This window comes from Gasterosteus aculeatus, chromosome 21 (assembly GCF_964276395.1).
Source record: "Gasterosteus aculeatus chromosome 21, fGasAcu3.hap1.1, whole genome shotgun sequence".
NCBI classification, from domain to species: domain Eukaryota; kingdom Metazoa; phylum Chordata; class Actinopteri; order Perciformes; family Gasterosteidae; genus Gasterosteus; species Gasterosteus aculeatus.
This window is the reverse complement of record NC_135708.1, coordinates 10822311-10845413: the sequence shown is the minus strand read 5'-3', so window position 1 is coordinate 10845413 and position 23103 is coordinate 10822311. Positions and strand designations below refer to the sequence as shown.

The window sequence follows — 23103 nt, the reverse complement described above, 5'->3', positions numbered from 1 at the left end:
AACGTGATTATGTCTCTGCCCGTCCCCTTTGTACTTAGTGTCCCGAACCTGGCCACGTATGAGAATGAACCACCTGTTACTCGTCTCCCGAGTCGTGCACTTGTGTCCTCCGGTTGCTATCCTTGTCGACAGGTAATTATAGAAACACATTGAGTGGCTTTCACAGCAGTCTCAAAGACGACGTTTGATTATTGGGAATCTCAAGAGTATTAACTTCAGCTATAGTTAGTAGTAGTTGAGTATCTGGATTTTTCAGAGGTATCAGGCGATCTGACAAGTATATTTTTGTTGGCATCTAAGTGGTTTTAGCAAGTTTTCTACATTGTTATCAAATAGAATATTAATTCATCCCACAATGACATCACAATGGGCTTTGCGTCCTGCCCCATGTGTCCTGAATTCAAGTCCGAACAGAACAAACTTAAAAACCGCTTAATGAAATCGGTAAACCAAGGATTACTTTGTGGCTGACTAATTTAACATCCAACACATCCATCCATCTTGAGCACTCCTAAATTGTGTCTCTACCTTAGATGAAATTAAAAATACCAAAAATTTGGTGAATGCAAACCTGATGGTACAAACGCTTAATTGCGTGCGGACCAATGACTTTAATCACATATAAACAAAAATACATTGAAATGAAAAAACTGAGGTACAAAGTGTTTGATTTCTGTGTACTTTCTTTGCAATGAAGGACAGAAGCCACTTATTTTAGGATATATTTTAATTAGTTTCCATAGACAAACGTGTGCAGGTGAGGGCTGATGAACAGAGATTGATGCCTTATGCTTTGGAAGAAAATAAAATAGCATTTGATCGGTGCAGTTTGCCTCGTGGTTGCTGACGACTGCGGTTCAAAAAAACCCATGAAGTGCTTACATCGAATAAAGCCGTTCCCCAAAGGAATTCACTCCAAAGCCTCAGTGTGTATTCCTCACCGGTCTGAATAACACCGGAGAGTCGATGCAGATACAGTAGACAGCACGGACAGAAAGCATAACTGTACAGGATGAGGTTTCAATGTCAGTTCATAGTCCTTCGTTTCCATTGAGAACCCTTTCTTTGTGAGTATTAACAGTGTCTGATCATTTACACTGTTATAAAACAGTCCTTTGAGGCTCAGGTAGTCACACGAGAAGTACGTCCCAAAGTACATGGGTCATTGGGTTGCCTTGTCTTTGACCGGTGGATCCTTTCAGTCACTCATCAGTAAGATACAACTTCAAGAATCAGTATTAAATCCGATTTTTTCTTCTTTTATCCAAGCCGTCATACAGTATCATGTTACAGTGGTGGTCTTTGGGAGTCATTTCCCACCAGGTTAGACTTGAGTCACTGCCTCAAAAGATTAGTAGATGTTTTGGCCTTCGGCAAAGGTTCAGAGCTCAAATAAATCTCAGAGGTCAACGGTCCGGATCCGCGAGCTACAAAGAATTTCCAAAGATTTGGTCGGTTGTCCCACTGGTCGGATCGCCCTACAAGCGGTGTCCATGTCCTCCTCTGTCTCCATGAAATAATTAGACCACTCGGGAAAATAGCTTCATCTGCTATTTGTTGAGAGTTAAATGAGAAGATTGACACCACGTTTATATCTGTACAATGAAAAAACAGCTATGGACAGCAGCTGGTTAGCTTAACTTAGTTTAAAAGAATACTTCACCCAAACAGTGACCATTTGCACATCATTTACTTACCATATGTTACCTGACATTTTGAAGAAAACAGAACAGAACAACAGCAGAAGTTTATCAATCTACATTTACAAACTATCACACAGCCCGTGTGATGCAAGAGAAACTGTTTTTTCTTAGAGGAATTCTCGGGTAAACGTTATTGGTGTACAAATGGTCATTTTGTGATGTATGTATTTTCAGGCTGGATGCAAGGGAAACAGCTAATATGGCTCCATCCAATCACACCGGCATCTCTAATGCTCTGTAAAAGCGATGAGTTGGGGTTTAGTGGGATGTTCCTTATATTTTTGTTCAGGTACTGCCGAAAAACTGTTTTTCTTCTGTTCAGGTACGGAATAAACTAGCGTCACTGAGCGTGTAAATAAGTGAGCCACACAGGTGCTGTTTTTTTTAACCCTTTGGACAGAGTCAGGCTGCCAGTTTCCTTCTGAATCCTGCAAAAAAAGACTGTGCTTAAAAGTGCTTGAACCATTGAACAATTTGAGTGATAGTAAGATAATAAATGTCATAAATGTGAAAAATCACACATAATATATTAAGGAAACTACTACTTTGTACTCCCAGGAACTACTTTTCCTTTTTTTCCCCTGGAAATGTAGGTGATTTGTGGCATCACTTATGGGGTAGTTTGACCAGCTGAAGCAACCGCTCAAAACCTTTTGTGCACTCCTCTCCACAGAATTGTTTGAGTGGAGAGGTCTGAACTCCATCTTCCTCCATCTTCCTCTCCTCCTAGGCCAGGATATCGCTCCTCTTGCTGCACCAGACCACCAGGGCGATCATGGCCAATGTGAGGAAGACAGGGATGAGGATGAGGATGGTCAGCGTGTCGTCCGGCGGGTCCACCCATACCACATGGTCCGCGCTGCAGTTGGAGAAAAAGTGCTTGTGTATGCGGATGATGTAGCTCTCCACCAGCGGATTGGGCCAGTAGCAGCTGACGACGTCGGCCTTGAGCTCTGTGCAGCGGGTGAAGTGGTGGTACTCGCTGGGAGGAGAAACGGGGGGAAGAAAGTGGAAGGATTAGAAGGTCCACGATCAGAGGAAACCGTGTTACTGTTTAGATGGAATTCCTCAAAGCATCCTAAGCTTGGTAACCAATCCATCATTGCGACATACTTTTCTATTTAAACATGTGTGCATTACTGTTGAAAGGCTCCTTGAGCCAGCCCTAAACAAACTCCCAACACACCAGCCCCCTAATGGTGATTTAAACCTCTGACCCTTTGACAAGATAACACCTGGAAGATAATGAATTATGATAAAGTACTTTATGTGTATATGTATTATGCACATAATATATGAGGGAAATAGGCACTTTAATATTGAGCCAGCATAAGCTAACTTATGCCAATATTTTAATATTGTAAGATATTGGGAGTCATCTTAACTGCATTTTGTATTGCTCCGAGTAAAAGGTTCTTCTATCAAACTAATGACTTGTTAATAAGGATTATTCTTTGTGGAACCAGATTGTGGAAGTGATTGGGGAATGAAATAAAAGGATGGAGAATGAAAGGAAATTTAAATATCAGAGCCCTCAGAGATAAGTTACCACAGTGCAGCATGCAGCGCTGGAAGGAATGCCGAGGCTTTTGAAGTTTTTTCCCCAGATACACAACAGCTAACCGGTTTTCCAATCGTCTTTCACGCACAGTACACAGGATAAAAATAGCCTGACCGGGTTCACGGTCAATAAAATACATTATATAATTGCAAACTTTACTTGAAACACACAACATATACATGTGATACTTTGGTATCAATTATATTTGTGCATGGCAGTTTCTGACGACTTACAATGATAGTTTATACTATATATACATATATATATATATAGAATCTAATATGAATTATTCAATGCCAAAAAACAATTTCCGTCATAATGTCTCCCCATAAATCTTCTATTATAGCTCCCAGTTAAACCCACAGTAATCATACTCCCCCGGCTGTTTAACGGCCGATAAACGCTGCACATCATGTTTCCTCATACTGTTGCAAATGTTCCTTTGGTGCATCTCAAAATGTACATTTTAGTTAAGACGGCTCTCTCGGCTGACTGATACATGAATGCTGCTGACACCCACTCTACATCTGCAAAGATCAGCCCGCCTAAGCACAGTCACGCAACAGACACACACTAACACACAACAGTATGATGATGCAATGCCGTCTGTGATCATTGTCCTTTACTGCTTTTCAGTTGTGCGTCGCCCTCTGGGACTGATCGGATTAAACAAATGAACACTTGAAAAGCGCGGAAGCAAAATTCTAGCGAATAAGGCAAAGCAAACTGTTTATGCATATATCTTTTATCTGTATCTGCATCATTTTTAGATTTTTAACCATTAAACAGGCTTTTCTTTCCGTGGCTGGCTGGCTGGGACAGTTGTTGGTATCCGTCTTCTGCAGTTGTGTGGACCTCGTAGCCCTATTGAAATGAGTTTTGCTCATCTAAATGGATCCCTACTGGCAGCAGGAAACAGCTGTGATGAATTTAGAGCGGAATCTGTTCCGCACAGGGACTGACCATAATTCCTAATCGTGAATACCCAGTATATGATTAAAAGCTCCAGATAGAGCCGACACCACTGCTCCCCGGTTCCATTTTGCTCGACATCAAGGCCGGCTGCTATCTGAACTGCCCCAAAAAAGAAAATCAATTATTATTGGAGGTAAACGATTCCAGCGCGTAAATGCTCGCACAGACACTCAGGTTGTATCTTGGGGCTTTATTGGCTTATTTCCAACAATAACACTCAGGTTGGCTGAGTGTTTGGCCAGCAGCTATATCGCAGCCCGAGAGGCACCGCTCGTTTGTCAAAGAGGGGGAAGCCTCGCAGGGGTCGCTGCTTGTTTAAACACGAGGCCCCTTGCTCTTCCCAGGCAGATGCTTCTCACCGCTCTCCTCTTCCTCTTTGTGCCTCAGCTGCGCCTTTTTTCTCTCCCGCCTTCTTATCGTCTTCCTCCAGGCTCCAAAGTAAAACAGCCACCGAGAAAGTCTATATGAATTAAGTATCGTAACAGGAATACGGCCACGAGCGAAACAGTCCTTATAGAAGTGTGGACTCACGTAGGCAGCGTTCTCGGAGACGTACGTAACTCTGTGTTCCCCCCCGCTCCATTTGGACTATGGAACAGTCTTTGTTAATATGTTCTTTCATCTGTCAGTCACTTTTGGTGTGTCAGACGCAGAAACCCACAGATCAGACGTTGATAAAAGGTCGTTCTGAAATTCACTCTGCTAAAAAAAGCGTGCTAAATGGAAGTATTTTCCCGTGTGAGGTGCAGTGTTTATGATTGGATGAGACTATATTTGTGTGTTGTGTGTCTTTAATATCACAGATACTACAATTGGTTCCTGGCCCGATTTTATTTGCTTTTTCATATTGTTTCTCTCTTGTTTAGGGTTGAGGCGGTGAGCATTAAGACTGCAGCAGGATAAGAAGAAAACACTTAAGACTTTTCACCCCCCAACCTGCGCCTTCAAGTAGAAGCTAGAATCAACAGTAATAACACCCATGTCTCTTCAAAATGTCATCACAACATTTATTCTATTAGACATCTTTGTGAGAAATCGGATCAGTTCAACATGGAGTCCAAGTGCACATGGGATAAGCTCGCCTCTAAGACTTTCTGTCATAAATCCTGGTTGGGTTCAAGAAGAGATCATGGTTTGGGGTAAAACAAACCCTTCCTGGCAGAGCTCCCGTGGGAAATCCAACAGCACACGTGTGCCAAATCAAAGTCCTGTCTTATGTTTCTCTATCGAAACCGACAGTCTGTATTTCTTGGATTGAAAGTCATAAAGCTTACGAGTAACACTTCTATTTAAAAACAATCAAACCAAATTCAACCGCCTCAAGCTGATTCGCTAACCTCCAATTATCTTTCTGTGAAGGATCCCTCAACTTCAACCTCATCTTGCCGGTTTTGAATAATTTGCCGTGTGAAATTCAACAGAGCAGAAGGTGGAGTCGCGAAGCACAGAAGCAGAACTTTAACTGAGACTCCTGTTGGGAACTTGTCATCCATTTGCCTGACAGATGTCCTAAAAGTCCTGCATGTACACTTTTGATTGAGCTGCATAATGTAGAAGATTTAATACTTGTCAATACGCTAACTTGAAGAATGGTGGTTGGAGCAGAACTCCAGGCCGGGGTTCAGTGTAGATCTATATGGAATTCACCATTTTTGGGGAAGACCCTCAACGGTGTAGAGAGAGGAGAGCAGAGACTAAAAAAGCAACCCAGCCTCACAGCAAAACGTGTAATAGCTACGTTGTGGAAAAAAGAAAATGGCGGAAACACAATATTTTAAGAAAGCATCAGCATTTGTATGCATTTCGATGGCATTTCTAGTGAGAAGTATACGTTATATTTTCATAATCTTCTATCAGAGAATGTAGACCTTCCGTTTATTAGTTTCTAGTGACGTAGTTGCAAGGCAATGTAGATGAATGGGCTAAAATAAAACGTAGTATTGTCAGGATTTGGGGGAGAAAGCGTGAGAATACCACGTTCCACAACGTAGCTGTTACACGTTTTGCTGTGAGACTGTGTTGAAATAAGATGAAGGGGTTTTTGAGGGTAATGGAAATTAACTTTGAACACAACACCAACAATAGTAACAAACAGTAGCATCCATTTGGAGTCATGACTGTGCCAACTGAAAGAATATAAATCCGATATTCACTGTTTTTAGAAATATCTGTCTCTTTAGCTGTTAAATGTTCCACCCTTTTCACCAGGTAGTCGACAGGTGTTGGTTGTCACGCCATAAACATCTGCCTGCTGTGTGTGGACATGACGCTGTGAATGGACCTGAAGAGAACATCTCCTGGCCAGACGACACAATGAATGCTCCTTAAAGCAGTAGTTCGATCCATTAGAAGAATACTAACTAGCAGCTTTAACCTTGATAGCCTTTACATTCGGTTTGCTTTGACAACTGACAATCTAATTTCACATTTCAGCGCACCACAGCTTTGCTATTTTCTTTCTAATTACTGTTTCCGTCAAAACATTCTTTGTATACATTTCCAAATGGTATTCATGACTTCTGTACCAACTAAGACTTGGTCCCACCGCTTGCAGCAGACCGATAGATGGCTGTTGAAATACGAGTGACTAACTAGCCTCCCAAATGTTTACCCTGACCATAATGTCTCCATCTTTACCTTCATATCACATTTCACAATCCTTTTTTTTCCTGAAATATAACAGTGTTTCAAATAAACAGAAAGACGGAAACCCTAACCCTAACCCATCTTCCAAAATATCAATTATTTAATGTTAAGCTCTTCCAGTCTCATGGCTCTCTCCCTCCCTCTCTGGCTCTGCAGTTAAAAGGAAAAAAAATCTGCATGCGAGAGGTCAAAGGTGAGCGGAAAGAATGAGCGGGATAAAGATAGATACGGATGGGTGGTCAAGGCTCAGATGGTTTTTATTTAAACAGCTCTAGTTTTGAAAAGCCTCCAGACCTCCAGCTGTTCTCCCCCCCACAGACATCCAGCCAAGCAGCTGTACGGTTAAAGGACTGAGATGGATCACAGTCCTTCTATCAATCAAGTGTTTTTAAGTGTTTTGTTGAAAGTGCACCGTGAAGAACAGTCGACCCCTTCACTGAGATTACAAGTGCAAACAGACAGAAAGAACACAGTAAGTAAGCAAAGAGGACTGAGAGAAAAGAGGCTAACTTTATATCAGGAGGCAGTTGGGTTTTAAAAATTCTCACAAGAGACTTTCTACTCTTTCTAGTATCAGGTCATCTATTTGGGCCTATAAGGGTAATATACAGGCTCCCGGGGGAGGAATGCTTTTCTCTGCTGTGAGCCAATGTGGGATAATCACAGAAAACCATTTAACACTGGGAGCTATTTTAAGAATTAGGCAAACAGGTACAGTTATCCCAATGGTGTAGAGCTGAAATCCTCTTAGCGGCTGATAATCAATTTTGGGAATGTAACAAAATCCAGTTAGACAGTGAGAAATGCAATTCTAACTGAGCTGATTCTGTGTGTGTGTGTGTGTGTGTGTGTGTGTGTGTGTGTGTGAGTGTATAAATAACAACATGTGAGGCAAACAAATGCTGATTGATATGGAGGATGCATCAGAGATGTAAACAAATCATACTCTGATTTGTCATCTTTTGAAACAATTCCATTCACACCATTTCCTCTCCTTCAATTCAGACTTTATTCTTTCTGTACCATCCGTAAACCATGTTAATGCTAACAACTAAAAACCAGCATGACTTTTCATGATAATAAATCTCTAAACTGCTTTATGTTGCACTGCATATTTGCATATGTCATGCAGTGCAACATAAAGCTCGACAGATGTTGCACAGCTGGGAAAATCCAATAGTGAAGCCTGCACCTTCAGCACATGAGACTTCTACTACTGCAGGAGACAAGTTAAAGTCCGCCAGCGTCTCTAAGTAAATGCAGAAGAGAGATTTCCGTTTGAAATGACAATTCAAGGTCAACACAAGGTTACGTATGAGAACACGTTGCGTAATACCTGATGAAGTGTGTGAGGTTACACCAGTATTGTGGATCTATGTGACCCATGTCCCGCTTGAAGACCTCTCCGCAAACCTCCACCTCCCAGCGCAGACGGGACTCGTTGCAGGCTTTTTTCGGCCGGGGGGCGGTGGGCTCGATGTCCAAGCTGTCGGCGGCTGAGAGGACAGAAAGACGCAGAGCATTTAGAGGTCATGCGTCCTGCCCAGCAGGCTTTGCCTGCAGAGTAAAATGGCCACGTGAGTAAAATGACTGATGGTGAACAAGATGGTTGTGGTCTTATGACCTCCTTTCTGAGAGCTGTAACTTATATATTTCATACTCTCCATCTCGGGTTTAATTTTCACCCACCACGTTTTTGGGAACAGTGGAAACGTCAGTTCCACTTCCACAGTCGGATTTTTCTTTTCTGCGTCCCATTGTTGCAATTTTTATGCAGCAATTGAATTCAGTTTTCCCCAGAGACTGAGGCGGTGTAATCTCTTTTCATGTGATGGATTTATGTGCTTACCTGACAACCCCCTCATCATCCAGGCATTGACTGCAAAGAAGAAAGAGAGAGAACGTATCAAATAGAGAACTGATACCATGTTACCCACATGTTATATTACGTATATTCAATAAGAAAACTGATATTTTCTTAATTGCAATTTATTACAACAGTACATGGATCTCATTTCTGCTTCCCTCCGTGAAATTACATCGACTTATGGCCATTAACTCTTTATCAGGACTCTCAGTGGATCGGTTTCCAGCAAGTGCAGTAACTGAGCACAAACCGAGGTTTGCATTTGCAATGACACGGAGTAAAGTTAATACGTGCGAAACATTATCAAATTATTATTATTATTAAGCCTCAATGTTCTCTTATTCAAGCTCACAGTAGCTGATATTTTTCCGTGTTGCTGATGACCAAACGTGCTGCTGCTCAGGAAGCTGCATCGTACGGAGCAAAGAAAGAGACGGCTCAGCGTGCTAAATGGAAATATTTCCCTGTGTGAGGTGCAGTATTTATGACTATTTCAGGTATTATATTTGTGTGTTTGTCTTTAATACCATAAACGGATCAATTATTTGAGTCGTTTCTGGCTTGGTTTTAATTGCTGTACTTTTTTTTTTAATGTCGTTTCACCCCGACAAGATTAATTTACGAATCGTTTGAAGGAGTAGCCTGACATTTTTTATGTTGTGCTTTCTTGTTAAGAGTTGGATGAAAATATGTGTTGTATCCATTGTGTCCTCTAACTCTTTGCAGTGATGCAAATCCCAATCCCCCAAATATTAAATTATTGCTTTGATATAAGAACAAAAGTTCTCAGTTTAAAAGCTGTATCAGCATTGAAGTTGTGGAGTAAATTATACGTGTGTGTTTTTGTTTATTGTTCTTTTTTTTTAATTCATTTTTTAGAATAAACAAATAATGTGATTCATGGCAAAGCCCAACCAACCTTTGACAGATAGGAGAAGATATCGCTAGGAACTGAATGTGCTGAATTCAAAGACTCGAAAGAGTTATAAGAAAGAATGTACAAACACATCACTTCTGCACTGTTTGGATTCCAGCAAAAAAAGGAAAAGCCAGTAAAAGCTTAAAGATGACAAGGACTTGGACTCAGATGAGCTGCTTCAGAGCCAACGGGGCCCTGAGGATGACAGGCGGGTTTATTAGATGGGATGGAGAGGCAGCCGGGGGCGCCGCCCGATACCCCCGAGCGAGTCACATGTCACAAAGTCAAACATCTAGACGCACATCTTTGTCTGTGGAACCTCTCGAGCCATTAAATCCACTTCCTGTCTTCTATTCAAGGCGCAGACGGAAAATCATTTCTTGAGATAACAAGCAAGTACGTCCTTTGTGTCTTTTAATCAATACATCAAATCAAATACTATGGAAAATTACAGAGCACTCTGAAAATGACATTCTTTGAAAACACATCAACTTAAAAACTTAAAGTCTTGTCTGCCGCTGGTTCCCCGAGGTCTCCTGTCGCCGTTCATTTCTACCAAACTCCTGATCACTTGACACTGCAGCGCAGATTCATTTAAGCAATGTGAGTGCAGGTGAAGAATCTTAATTTACGGACATTGATTCCACCAGTAGAGAGTGAATATATGTTTTCCAACATTACAGATTTGTGTTTTTATAAACAGCATGACCAGATTACCAAACGCTGTCTGCCATAATAGAACAAAAAACAGTAAATATGCTGCAAAAATTCCACGAAACGCTTTTATTTTCAGGGGTTGGGTATCCGTGTTCGCTGGGCTATTTTGTCTCTGAATTCATTCTTATCTTCCTCATGTGGAACGCAGCTGCAGTGCTGCTGTAACACATAAACTGTTCATACCGTGTCCGGCGAGTTCAACAATGCGGTTTCAGAAGAATTGCTACAGGAATGAGAAAATACTGAAATGAATGCGGTTTCAAGGCGAGTGCAGCTTTCACTATTCAGATGGAACAAATTCATGATGTTTTTTGTTTTTTTCTTGTTAGAGAATGATTCTCAAGAGACACACAAACCCATCAATATTGAAGTGATTAATTCAACTCCAGCGGGATGGAAGTACTGATGAAAATAAGCCACAACAAACCAGTAGCAGGGTTCCCTTCAGCATGAGCTCTGCACAGCAGCAGCAGGGAGAAAGTTTTATACTAAATTGACTCAGCTTTATAAACTGTGGGGGAGATTTGGTTGATTTGCAGGCTACAGTGCCAGAGTATGAATTATAGCTGCTTGGTGCATCTCTCGTCCTGGCGTGTGACACTTTGCCAAGTGAAAGCATTCTGGATTTAGATGGAAAATACAGAGGGAGAACTTTAACCAACTGTTTCAGCATTCTAAGCTGCTTATTTTCTCCTGCTCTTCTTTCTGCCTCCACAACACGGACATAATCACATTGTAAAGTTGCTGGATTGATACTGCAGTTAAGAGTGAATCTACAGCCAACATCCAGTTAGCTCAACCAAGCATAAATTCTGCAAACAGGGAGACACAGCTGGCTCTCCCGAGGGTAATAAAAGGCAACGGTTGCTGGTCGATCACAGTGACAGTAGCAGTGACGGCTCCAGGAAGTCTCTGCTCCGAGCCAACAAACATGAGCAGCATGTTCACCAAAACATGTTGCTTTTACAATTCCTTTTATGTGCATATTAGACAGATAAAGTCTTTATTATTTCTTGGGTTTAACTGGTGGATTTTGCATTGGAGAGAAGCTTTAAGTCCCATAATGATAGCGGAGAGAAGTCAACGTGAGCTGTTTCGATTTGGCATTTATACGTGTATCTGTTTTTTTAATCAAAGATTAGACACCCACCAACCAAAATCTGCCTTTCAGCAGCATCTCTCATATTTATGTGTGCAGACCAAAAGCAACAAGGCAGCTTTATCTTGCTGTCACTACTATCTGTGACCTGTAGATTGTGGAAATGTGTTTTCCATTTACTGAAACCACCTGGGTCTATTTGCGAAAGCCGCACTGAGCCGCGTGAAACAGATGGCGCGTGTATATTTATTTCATTGGGTTGTCACTTCTAAAAGAATATAAAATTAAACATTTCAAAAGTAATCAATTCAAATTCATTTTAGTCTCCAATTAAGAACCCCAAAGGTGGAGGCTGCTGAATCGTTCAGTCTGTCATTAGCCACGTGTGGGTGGACGGTTTCGGTATTTGTGCATTCATCCAGCCGCTCTCACCTAATTTCAAAACACTTACCAGGTTCCAGCTCGCCCGGGTTCAGAGTTATGGTGACTAAATCATTCCTGATCACTGTGGATGCCGCTGGTCACGGATCAAGACCCTCTTTATTTATGATACCACCACATCCATTATGCTTATGAAATGGAGAAACGGCTGGCAGGGCTGAATAAACGTTTCTAAACACTATATTTTAATATTTTAATAGCTTTTGTCTGGCTTTGAATACAACTGTGCACGGCTCTTGCCTTGTCACATGAACGCTGTCGCTGTTTATTTTGCAATAACTAAACTGTTGATGGACTATTGAAAAGACTCAAACGTGATACAACTGGAAAAGAGTATCTTATTTTGTATGAAGGAAGGAATTATCCACACCGCAGGGCGTTGCTTATATAATCTGTACATACTGGACCATTTAAAATGAGCAAGAAGCCAATTTGTTCTGTTGTCCTTTAAAAGCCTCTAAAACAAATCGAGAAGAAGACAACATGCTCCAGTAAATACTTGCCTTTAGGGGCGGGCTTTACCCCGACCAATGAAAAGCGTTGAGTCAACTGAAATGTGCTCTTAGTGCCACACTGATGCCACATTAAACCTGTGAATTACGCCGGCCCAGCAGAGCTATTTTAAACCGGGCGATAACTAAATCAAGGTGCTCAGAGTTGTTACCCGCAGGTGCACATCGTGGCGGTCTGGTGTCGCCTCGGTTGGCACGCAGTCATCCACGGCCGGTTAGTTTGGCAAGATAAATGTTGACGAGAGGAAACAAAACATGAAGGAAAGTAGATGAAATGCCAGAACTGTCCAAGCTGATTTGAAGCAGGAGGCACAAGTGGCAGGATTTGTACAGCCACCTCTGGCATGTAATTAATACAGGTGCTGCCTCGTCTCATCATCTTCATCAGGAGTGTTCGTTATAACAATCAGATCTGATTAGAGAGGAACATTTTGGCACTTGGCTGCACATGCAGTATTCTGCCATTTCTGATTTAATGATGCTACAAAATCTTTGTCTGTTGGTTTAAACACATGGGAGGATGGAATTATACACTCCAGCAGGATATGAAGACGTTTTTGTCTCAGTCTGAATCTATGCCTATAGGGCAATGACGCGTTCTTTATTTAAAATCCAATCTGAGAAATTAAAAAGGGAAATAAACCGGCTGTCCTTTGGCCTATTTTGTCTTTCTGCCTGCACCACCTGTCTTTTGCTGTGTCTTCCGCCACAGAGGGACAAACCTAATTCACTGAAAATCAGCGGAAGTTTGTACAGGCAGAGTGGAGTTGAGAAAAGGGGGGAGGAGATAAATGCTCATTGGCTTCCTGAACATCACAAAGCATGGATTCCCTTTTAATAGCGTCCGTTGCTCCGCATCTAATAATTGACCTGAAGGGTAATTGGAGTTCATTGAAAGCCTGGTGCGTCTTACACAGACGCTAAAAGGACAGCTTGTGAGTCAATGTCAATACGCCGATGAGCACTGCTCAGGCATCGTCATCAACCGGACAATTGCACAGAATCAGCTTTCAAAAACGGATAAGATGAATAAATTCATAGCAGTCATCACCAGCATTGAAATCAGAGAATATATACTAATATGGGTAATTATAGCGGTCCTAGCAAAGAACCATGGGTCTGATTACAAGGCTCACTTGATCAAATGTGTCAAGGGCCTTGCACAAATTAATGAGAGGAGCCGCACAAGCACTCTTTTGCAATCCAGTGGCAAATGCACCAATTTGACGGCAGCGGTTAGAGCGTCTGTGTCTGTGTACATACTTCAGCACTGTAGACCACTCAAACGTGCATGAAGGAAACAAGACGCGCAACAAGAATCAAGCCAAAACGCTGCTTTTCTAGTTAAATTTGAGGCTCATTTGGATCTGCCAAAAATGCTCTGCGTTCACGAATAACGCTTTTCAAGCCGCGCTTGATATATATATATATATATATATATATATATATATATATATATATATATATATATATATATATATATATATATATATATATATATATATATATATGCAAGCCAGGAGGAAACAACGGAATATAATGGATATCTGATTTCAGAATAGAGGTCGAATGACACTTTTGTGAGGAACTGTTTTGCAGACTTTAAGAAACTGTAATAGATGAAGATATCGAAAAAGAGACTTGATTTATTTTCTTAAATTTCCCACAAAACACTTTTGAGACTCTTTAGAAAAGATGCCACAATGGAATTGTGTCTGCTTTTACCAGAATAAAGATACTTTTCTCTGGATGTGTTATTCCTTCTCAGATCCAATGGAAGTCACAGCTCTTCAAACAATGACGGAGGTTATCTGACTGAGGTCACTGAGGCAGAGAGCCTGCTTTTAAGAAACATTCTCACTCCCTACAGATGAATAGAAAGCCTTTTAGGCATGAGCAGAGGTAAAGTGAACTGCAGGTGCTGAAGAGGATCATGTTGTCAGGTACAGCAACCAAGCAGATATAACGCAATTTGACATCTAAAAAAATGCTTTAAGTAACAACTGTACCCGTCATTTGTGTTAAACATTATTAAGTTGTGAAGCCATATCATTTGAAGGTGTTATTTAAGAACATTAACTCAATTGGACACGACATATAAAATCAGATTGTTAGCTTCACAGACATTAAAGTACGAGTGTTTATTCCTAACAGAGGACGTCGCCGCTTATATTATCTGCTCCTCCTCCTTGAAGTAGTTTATTTTTCCTTTGGCTGGAAAGGATGTCAACAAATAAGTAAAGGATTTACATAAGTATAAAGCAACATATTTCTTCAGAAAAAGCTGACACACATCCAACATGTTCCTAATTATTTAAGGTGAAATATGAAGTGCATTGAAAGTCCCAGTGAATGTGTCTTTGGGCATCAGGTAGTTAAAAGTACTCTGACGGGTCAGACGACTGGGAAGGCGCTGAACATTTACCATCTTAAGAGAGCTGCATGCAGGAGCGCCAGGCTTGATGTCACCCACTTCTCAGTGTGACCCTGCGGCAGCGACGATAACCCTTTGACAGACAGACGGTGATGGACAACATGGTCACATTCCCAACACAGGTTGGTTCTGCGCCCTTCGACCTCTGATACCGAAGCACCGTCATTGACCACGGTTGTGTTGCATGGCTTGCTCACCCTACAAATGCCAACAAAGTTAGTTTTGTTGTGCAAGTAAACTTTAAAAAAAACGAGTAAACCTCCTTAGGAACAAGTATGTAACAAGGAGGAAAGTGACTCGCTGTTCCCGACTCATCCAGAGGTGATGCAAGAGGGGTCTCTGGGGCGCCGCAGTTTGAAGCGTAGGACTGAAAAGTGTCACTATTTGAAGATAGATGAAGATGGCCACTAAAGGGGGACACGTAGGGTTCTCTTCTCATGGAAAGGATGTTGATGTGATAGAAACACGCCCGGGTCACGTTACGTTACAGAGCGTCACTCCGAACCATCGTGACAGCAGCGGATAAAACTCTGCGCAACGTTTTGCTCAATCTGAGAAATTGCTCAGTGCTTCAATAAATTCTAAGCTATTGGAGTAGAAATATTGTCATTTTGTCGTATTCAGCACACTTTCCAGCTCATATCCAACAAATACTGAAAGTTTACAGATTAGCAACATCGTTTTTTAAGATGGATATGTCACCTGTCAATGACTGAGAGGACCGCTGCTAACACAAGATATTTAAATCTGAATTTCTCCTCAGTCAGGTGTGGCAACCAGCTGAGGATGAAAAGTATCAGGTATTTAACACATATCGAGACCCTCACAGTAGAGACAGACAGATGTGGAATTATTTTAATTCCCTCGTCTTAGTTCAGAAGATGTTTTACTCAAAAGATAAAGTCACTCTGTATTCTCTTTATTGAGGGCCCCTAAAAACGGGCCTCTGTTGGATGGACCGACCAGCTGGTCAGGAGTGAAGAAACTGGGTCTAAACAAGTAATTAAAAGTAAGTAAAAGTCATTTTGAAAAGTAATGTTGCACTAAAGGCCAAATGTTTTCTCTGTATAGTGTGGTGCACGTGTCCACTGATAAAGCAAAGCTGTTCTCTCGCTGATAAAGAAATAATTAAACTGCATAGAAGGAGAAGTTACACGCAGTGAGAGATAAACCCAGATGGACTTTCTCGTCCCTCAGACCTGAGTTGAAGCATCCAGGCTGTTCCTGTCATAGTGTGTCTGTCTGAGTGTGTGTCTGAGTGTGTGTCTGTGTGTGTGGGGGGGAATCCTGGGGTCAAATAGAGAGGAAGACGAGACTAGAGAATGACATACCCAAGATGGAGGAGGGTGGGGGGGCATTGGCAAACAAAAGCAGGAAGAGGGGGAGGAGAATAAATTGCCGGTGGCGCAGAAAAGAGAATCCGTGATGGGGGGCTTTTGTAGGCAAACGCAATTCCCCTAAACCTATCACACCGTTTGTGTGTGCGTTTGTGTGCAGGTGGCGCAGCGGGCCGGCCTGTGATTGCGCAGTTGTGGTTTGATAGCGTGTTGTGGGTGAACACGAGGCTCCGTGAAGGGCTTTTGGGATAACAGCTCTATATAAATGCAGTCCATTTACCACGTGGAGGGGGAAATTACAGGCGAGCTTCAGCAGAAAGGGCCCCCGCAGAGAAAACCCATCTGTCTGCGAGCTAACGTGGCTGCACTCAGCGTCTCGTGAACATTTCGTCTGCGGTGGGAGCGCCTCGACAAAATAGTGAAATAAAATAATGTGTGAATTTGCGGAAAAGTGTGAATTTGAGCGTGAGCAGTGGTGCTCACACGGTGCAGGCTGTTGGTGACTGATAAGGAGCACCGATGTGATTGTAACACACTGAGTCGGCAGAGTCAGCACACATAAACTCCCAATTGTTCTTCGTTAGCAAAGATCGTTAACTGGAAAAATAGCATTAGAGAGGCATTGCCATTCATGCTTTCATCAGTATTCCCCATCCACGTCTTTTCGAATCCAGACAACTGCATAATTCCAAAAGATAAAAGCTTGAAATGGCTGAAAGCCACTCTTCTCCCCCACCCCTCACTTTTGACGAATGCTTTCCTCCATGAAAAAGCATTTGTTGTCTGCAATAACATCGTGGCAGGCATTAATTATCCCCTTTAAGTCGGCTTTTCCTTTTGTAGAAAAACTCAAAATGCTTCTGACAGGAGTCGAAAAGACAGAGCTATACATTTAGAAGTCCTTTTTTCTTCCTCGGATAAATAAGCTGAAAGTTCAGATGGGCTCGCCGTGGAAGACAGGAAATCACTGTCCTGCCTCCTTGGGCCAAAATGACACACAAAGTGAATTCACTCTTCTAATATGTCGGAACTTGTTGAAACACAGCATGACAGTAAATACTGTCAGCCATGCAGACCCCCCAAAAAGGGATCGGTTATATTTATGTCACCTTCTTCTGGCTAAAGTTCACGGTACCTCGGCACAGTCTTTGTGGTAAAAAGCCCCGTGAATGATTGCACGATCACTCCAAACTGTCATCGGGGATGTAATGGATATTTAAACAGACCGATTGGGTCTATATGGAAAAACGAAGCGATGGTTAAATCAAATCACGTTTTTTTTCCCCCCCCTGTCAGTCGTTTGAACGGCATTGCCAAAGCCCGCTCTGCCGTGGAGGCGGCAGGACTGTGCCAACAAGCTGTTCATCTGCCTGTTTGAGGGACGAATGGGCGAAGGGAGAAAAGAAGGGGAGGCAGAGGGAGAAAGTTTGGTATGCAAAAATGGAGACGCCGTGACGGAGCCATGAATTCAAATTGCAACACCGAGTCAGAGACTGTGAGGGCGCACTGCAATGTTAATATACACTAATGAATCCGAGACCTTCTTTGACATCATGGTTCTGGTTCAATGCCAGAGAGAACTGTAACATCACTGGAGGGGCCCTTTCGTAGACGTATCTGTGCTCTCTTTGCTCTTCCGCACATTAATTAAAAATCTAAATCTAACTCTTTTCATTCATCATTCACCATCAGGAGGTCTGCACATAAATAAACGCACTGCCTGAATGCTGCTGTGCTAAAACACATGAAACAATACACATTACTCGCTGTATTTACGCCAGTATACACCTGATTCCACAGTAGAAGTTCATGTTTTGTCGCTTTCATTAGAAATAGCCACAACTCTAATGTTGTGTTGGGCAGCCCTCTCTTTCTGGTTTTTAACTCCAAGATTTATTTATTTTCAAACCTGTTGAAAGTGTCTCCAGGTGATTTCAAAAATAAACTGAACATTTTACTGAAGGAGCTTTAGCTTTGTTTTATGTGTCTGTGGTGAGGAAACGGCTCCCCTCAGTAAGCAAAGCCCTCTCTTAACACCTCGGCATTTCTGTTTCTGAATGTTAATGGCTGCCTGGATGTTAATTAAAGCTTTATCTCAGCATGCTTTAAATTATCGACCAATTCACACGGGGTGCCGCGGAGCACCGTCGACTAAACCGAAACAGATGTGAATATTTCCCTGGTTGACTTCGTCAGACGTGGTTCGCTGTTGTGCCTGCTGTGCTCACTTAAACTCATCTCATTGTTAAAGTACTTTTTGTCCGTGGAACCTAAAATGATTGAATCACACTGTGACCCTCCGCTGTCATCATTAGCTGATGTCCGTCCGTCTTCATTTATTTTAACCATCAGTTACAACTTCCATTCCATGCTCGGTAAGATGGCGCTTTGACATTGGGCATCTGACTGGTGTGTGGTAGGAAAAAAAAAGACCTCTGTAAGATCTCCTACACTCTGATATAGGAAGACATAACTAACGACCCTCCTCCTCCTCCTACATGTCTGCTCTTTAGCTGCAAGCCGATCCCGAGGAGACGGGATAATGAGGACTCAGTTCGTTCTGTTGCTTCTTCCTCGGACTATTTGAGTTGTCAAACAAATTACAGATTTGTTATTTGAAGCCGGCTGCTTTGATTTATTACTACATTTGCAGTAACATTGACTGCTTCACTTTTATACATCTGCATCAAGGGGAAATAGAGTTATAAATGTTTTGGTCTAGAGTGAAAATCTAAATTTCTCCAAAGTCGACTTATTTAAAAGTTCAACAGTCACAACCCCACTTTACCGTGACAGGACAAAGACATAACAGCCAACGACACCAATGAATGTCCCATTGAATGCAACTATATTTACAATCAATCAACATTATTTGCGGTGTGCTTACATATTCAGATGGCACAGTCAGAATAGATTAGCAATGAGTTCACATGTGCGTCCACAGAATAAAGTACGAAACGCCTCTGCAATCGTCTGTCACACATGATGCTGAGTCTGACACACTGACCTCAGCATGAGCCTTTCATATGAGCAGGACGAGTGAAGACACAGAGATCAAGACCCTTTTTGGTGCATGCATCTTTTACACGCAACTGAAAGATTAATAATGCTTTTAACATGCTTCCCTTGCAGTCGAGCTAGATAGAGAGGGAGCATTTAAGGTTACACAAAACCTGCTTGGGGTGGTTTCAATGCTTTAGGCTGCAGGGGAACAGAGCGTCCGGATGCTCAGCCTGGACAAATAAACTAACTTCAATGTACTCTCTGGACTAATTACAGCAACAGAGGCCTCACTGGTCACGGTATTTTAAATCCAAATTTCATACCCGCTGGGATGGCAGGTTTTACTAATTCGGACACATCTCTAGCTAATTTTTCTGAATGTGTATTTCAAAATACATTGTTTTTTATTAACACCCTTTATTCCGACAAACTCTCCCGAAAACTAATGGAGAAAAAAGGTAAGAAACCTCAAGAAGAGAAGGGCTCAGTCTTCCGGGAAACATTTATTAGATGTTTAGAGAATAGACCAATCGAGTTGTTAGATTAGCAACATAATAGATGGATTGCAAAGATACAAAAACACATAATAGTTAATAAAATAGTTTGCTACATTGGTTTAGAAGTACTTTCAGTAAAGGATTTATTTTCCTGAGTGTAACTGTTCATTAATGCTCATTAACATGTTTTATATATAGTTTTTGAATCAGGCACACACTCGTTTGTTTCATGCATTCATTGTTGGATCTAACGTTTTTATAGTGACAATGAGACAAATCAATTCTTTCCTGCCCACCTGTAGAATGTCTGTAAAGACACAATCTGACTAAAAACAACACCTGCTGATTGCTTATCTTGAATGCATTACATTCACATTCATCCATAGATGGATGAATGTCTTATGGACCCTCCCCCACATGCAATGAACGCAGCACAACGCGCTCACAACTCATCACAGGTCTATGAATAACATTTCACTCCAATAATTCACAGAAGGAACCCGAGACATTTCCCCTCGCTGTGGGAGTGGATAGCTGTTTATTTGGGAGTGGATAGCTGTGAGCACGTGCTCCCGTGGTCAGATGGATTCGCTCTTTTGTTTGTGTGGTGCAGACGGGGACGGCATCAACCTGCTCCACCTCAAACTGGGAGCAGTAATCTGCTTCTCCTTGAACACGTCTGGCCTCCACCTGTCTTCTCTGCAATGAATACATAAAAAATGGACTTTTTGGGCTGGACAAGAGCTATCAGGAAACCACCACTGCAAGTCTCAACAGGATCTGGAACATGGCCTCTCAATGCTCTGATAACAGCCAAAATGTACCGTAGCCGGGTCATTTTGGGGATTTGTCTTCCATTACCCCGGCATTTAGAAAGACAGAGCTTAAAGTCACAATCTAAGATGGTTATCTGCTTGGCCGTACACTGCTGCAAGGGCCACAGCTGTCACATGGGGGAGATCCGGAGGAGTCCAAGCAGAGGGACTCGGCCAGACATGGATCACAACCTAGAATCTATTAAATTCTGTCAAATGTCAATAAGCTTTTCTAAAGACTGTTGCATTTTGTTATCGATCCACGGTTAGGTTTACCCCCTCCAAAGGCAAAAAAGGTAAACAGCAAGACGCCTGTAGATAAGCAATTCGGTTTGAAGTGGCTCTGAACCACAGGCCTTGAAATTGAAGTCCCGTATCGCCTGGAGCGCGTGTCCACATGGGGAGGGATCCAGGTCCTTTCTGTCAGCGTCAGACGAGTTGGCGCCCAAGAGCAGCTCAAGAACCGCTCCCGAAGAGCACTCCAGCTGCCCGAGAGTCACTGTGCCGCGTATCAGCTCAGTATCTGAACTCCTCTTTAGCACTGAGTCATACGCACCAAGTGCTGCTTCTGCTCTGCCTACACTGCTACAGTTATAGGAGATAACAGGACTTAACAGATAACAGAATAGCCACAACAGATTATCTGAATTCATGCTTTTGACTCGTCTCAATCAATGCCGAGCGTCCCTCTGGATTGAATGTGGAGCAGGAAACATGCAGAGCATTGGTACAAACCGCACAATCACGACAAACATTTGGGGAGCATGTGAGTCACACACATGAAACATAATTTCCTACATGGTTTTTCATCCTTGTACCAGCAGCTAATGAGCCAGATCCAGCAGACCTGTCTACTGGGGCATGATGGCGTGGTGCAGTTCAGATGTGATGGTTTCCCTGATCCTTCACAGCGATCCGTATTATGTGCACTTTGCAACCTGACACACAGTACTGAGGGGCACATAATGTAATAGACAGAAGCGTGTTACACTTCTGGACCAGTAATATGCTGGAGACGCATTGCATGGCTGGTGGGGAAGTGGGTCAAAACTATTTAAACAGCACTCCTAACACAATATTATTATTTTGGTCATTGTAATGTGAGCTACAAATTGTTTTTCTGAAGATCAACAACACTCACCCAAAATCCCGACAACAAAAAGTTTCAGTACTGTGGACTCATTTGTATCCATCACGCTGCGAGAATTCAGCCAGGCTTCGATCGAAAGCTCAACTGCAGCTCCGTGAAAATGTGCGTTTGAAGCGAACCATTATTAAAATCATCCCAAATGTGCAAGTCCGAGCTCCGGCATGCTCTGAGGAGTCCAGATGAATAGAGGTGTGGGAATTGGAGCGCGCGATAAGCAGCACCAAACCCCCCCTCCACCCCCCAAACTGATCCAAGAGCACGATTCCTGACCGTCCTCCTCTGCAAATCAGGAGTCAGAGCTCAGGACCACTTACACCGTCCTGCATCCTCTGTGGGAGGAGAGCGAGGAGGAGGAGGAGACGGAGGAGGGGGAGGAGGAAGAGGAGAAGGAGGAGGAGAGGGTTCCTCCTAAGCATTGCTGGATTATGTTTACTGAGTGCGCACAGAAAACCTTTTTATACTAGGCATGAATTAGACAAATGAATGTGACATAGGAAAGTGTGAGAGGACCCAATGTGCAACCTGTGAAGAAGAAAAGGCAGTAGCCTTTTTTATTATTAGCCTTTTTTTATTTATTACACAACTAAAATGAATAAACAGTCTGTTACAAAGGGGAAGATATCAATTTTGTACTTTATTTTTTTAATTTTAAATTGAACTGTACCGTTAACATCACTGTTATATAAGTATGATGTATGATCACCTATATTCAAATGAATCTGTCGATGAATTGCTGTGTGTTGTTTTTTTCTTTCTATGAGACAACACTGACCTCGTCTGGTGTAGTTTTAAATCGCAACCCAACCAGACATCAGAAAAACCCCGTCTGCCCAGAGTTAGCATAGAAATCCCAAAAGCCTTCAATAACATTAATGCAGCAGCTCAGATTGATTTAATAATCATTAAATTAAAAACGGCTATCGACCTTAACTGTATCAATTCATCTCTTTAGTGTTTAGCCCGAAAAAACAAATATATTAAAGGATATGTTCACTATTTTTTATGCTTTCAAATGATGTTCAGGTGCCCATGTGATCATGGAAGGAGTTCCTGGTTCCTGCTCACACTGGACATAAGGAGATCCCTTCCTAACATGCCTCTAATGTAAGTGGTGGGAGACGCAATGCACAGTCCTCATTATGCACAGAAATGTTCCCCAAAGTGGATCTGCATTCCGTCTTTGCGTCACTGTCCCTGCACTGTGTTCACGGAAACATCTGTCCCCAAAAAATATTTAACTTTGGAAGACGGTCTCTGCATCTCATGTCATTGGTTAGCAGAACGTTTAGACTCCATCCAAATCTTAAATGTTCCTCCATCTGAATGCCATGTTTAGTTATTTGATGGTCAGAGCTCGAAAACACATTTGGTATTAACTTTTATTTGAACACTACTTCCTCCTCCTCCACTTTATGCAAACAGAAGCA

At 42.2% G+C, this 23103-nt stretch overlaps 1 protein-coding gene across 1 annotated transcript; it reads right to left on the bottom strand.

The window, feature by feature from the left end:
* Positions 1–712: 712 nt before the first annotated feature.
* Positions 713–22007, bottom strand: LOC120811701 (receptor activity-modifying protein 3). The gene is made up of 4 exons (XM_040167315.2): positions 21668–22007; positions 8735–8764; positions 8222–8381; positions 713–2685 (listed from the first exon to the last, which is right to left on the bottom strand). Exons 1-4 carry the CDS (start codon positions 21717–21719, stop codon positions 2430–2432), a joined length of 498 nt encoding a protein of 165 aa, XP_040023249.1. The 5' UTR covers positions 21720–22007; the 3' UTR covers positions 713–2429.
* Positions 22008–23103: the final 1096 nt, after the last annotated feature.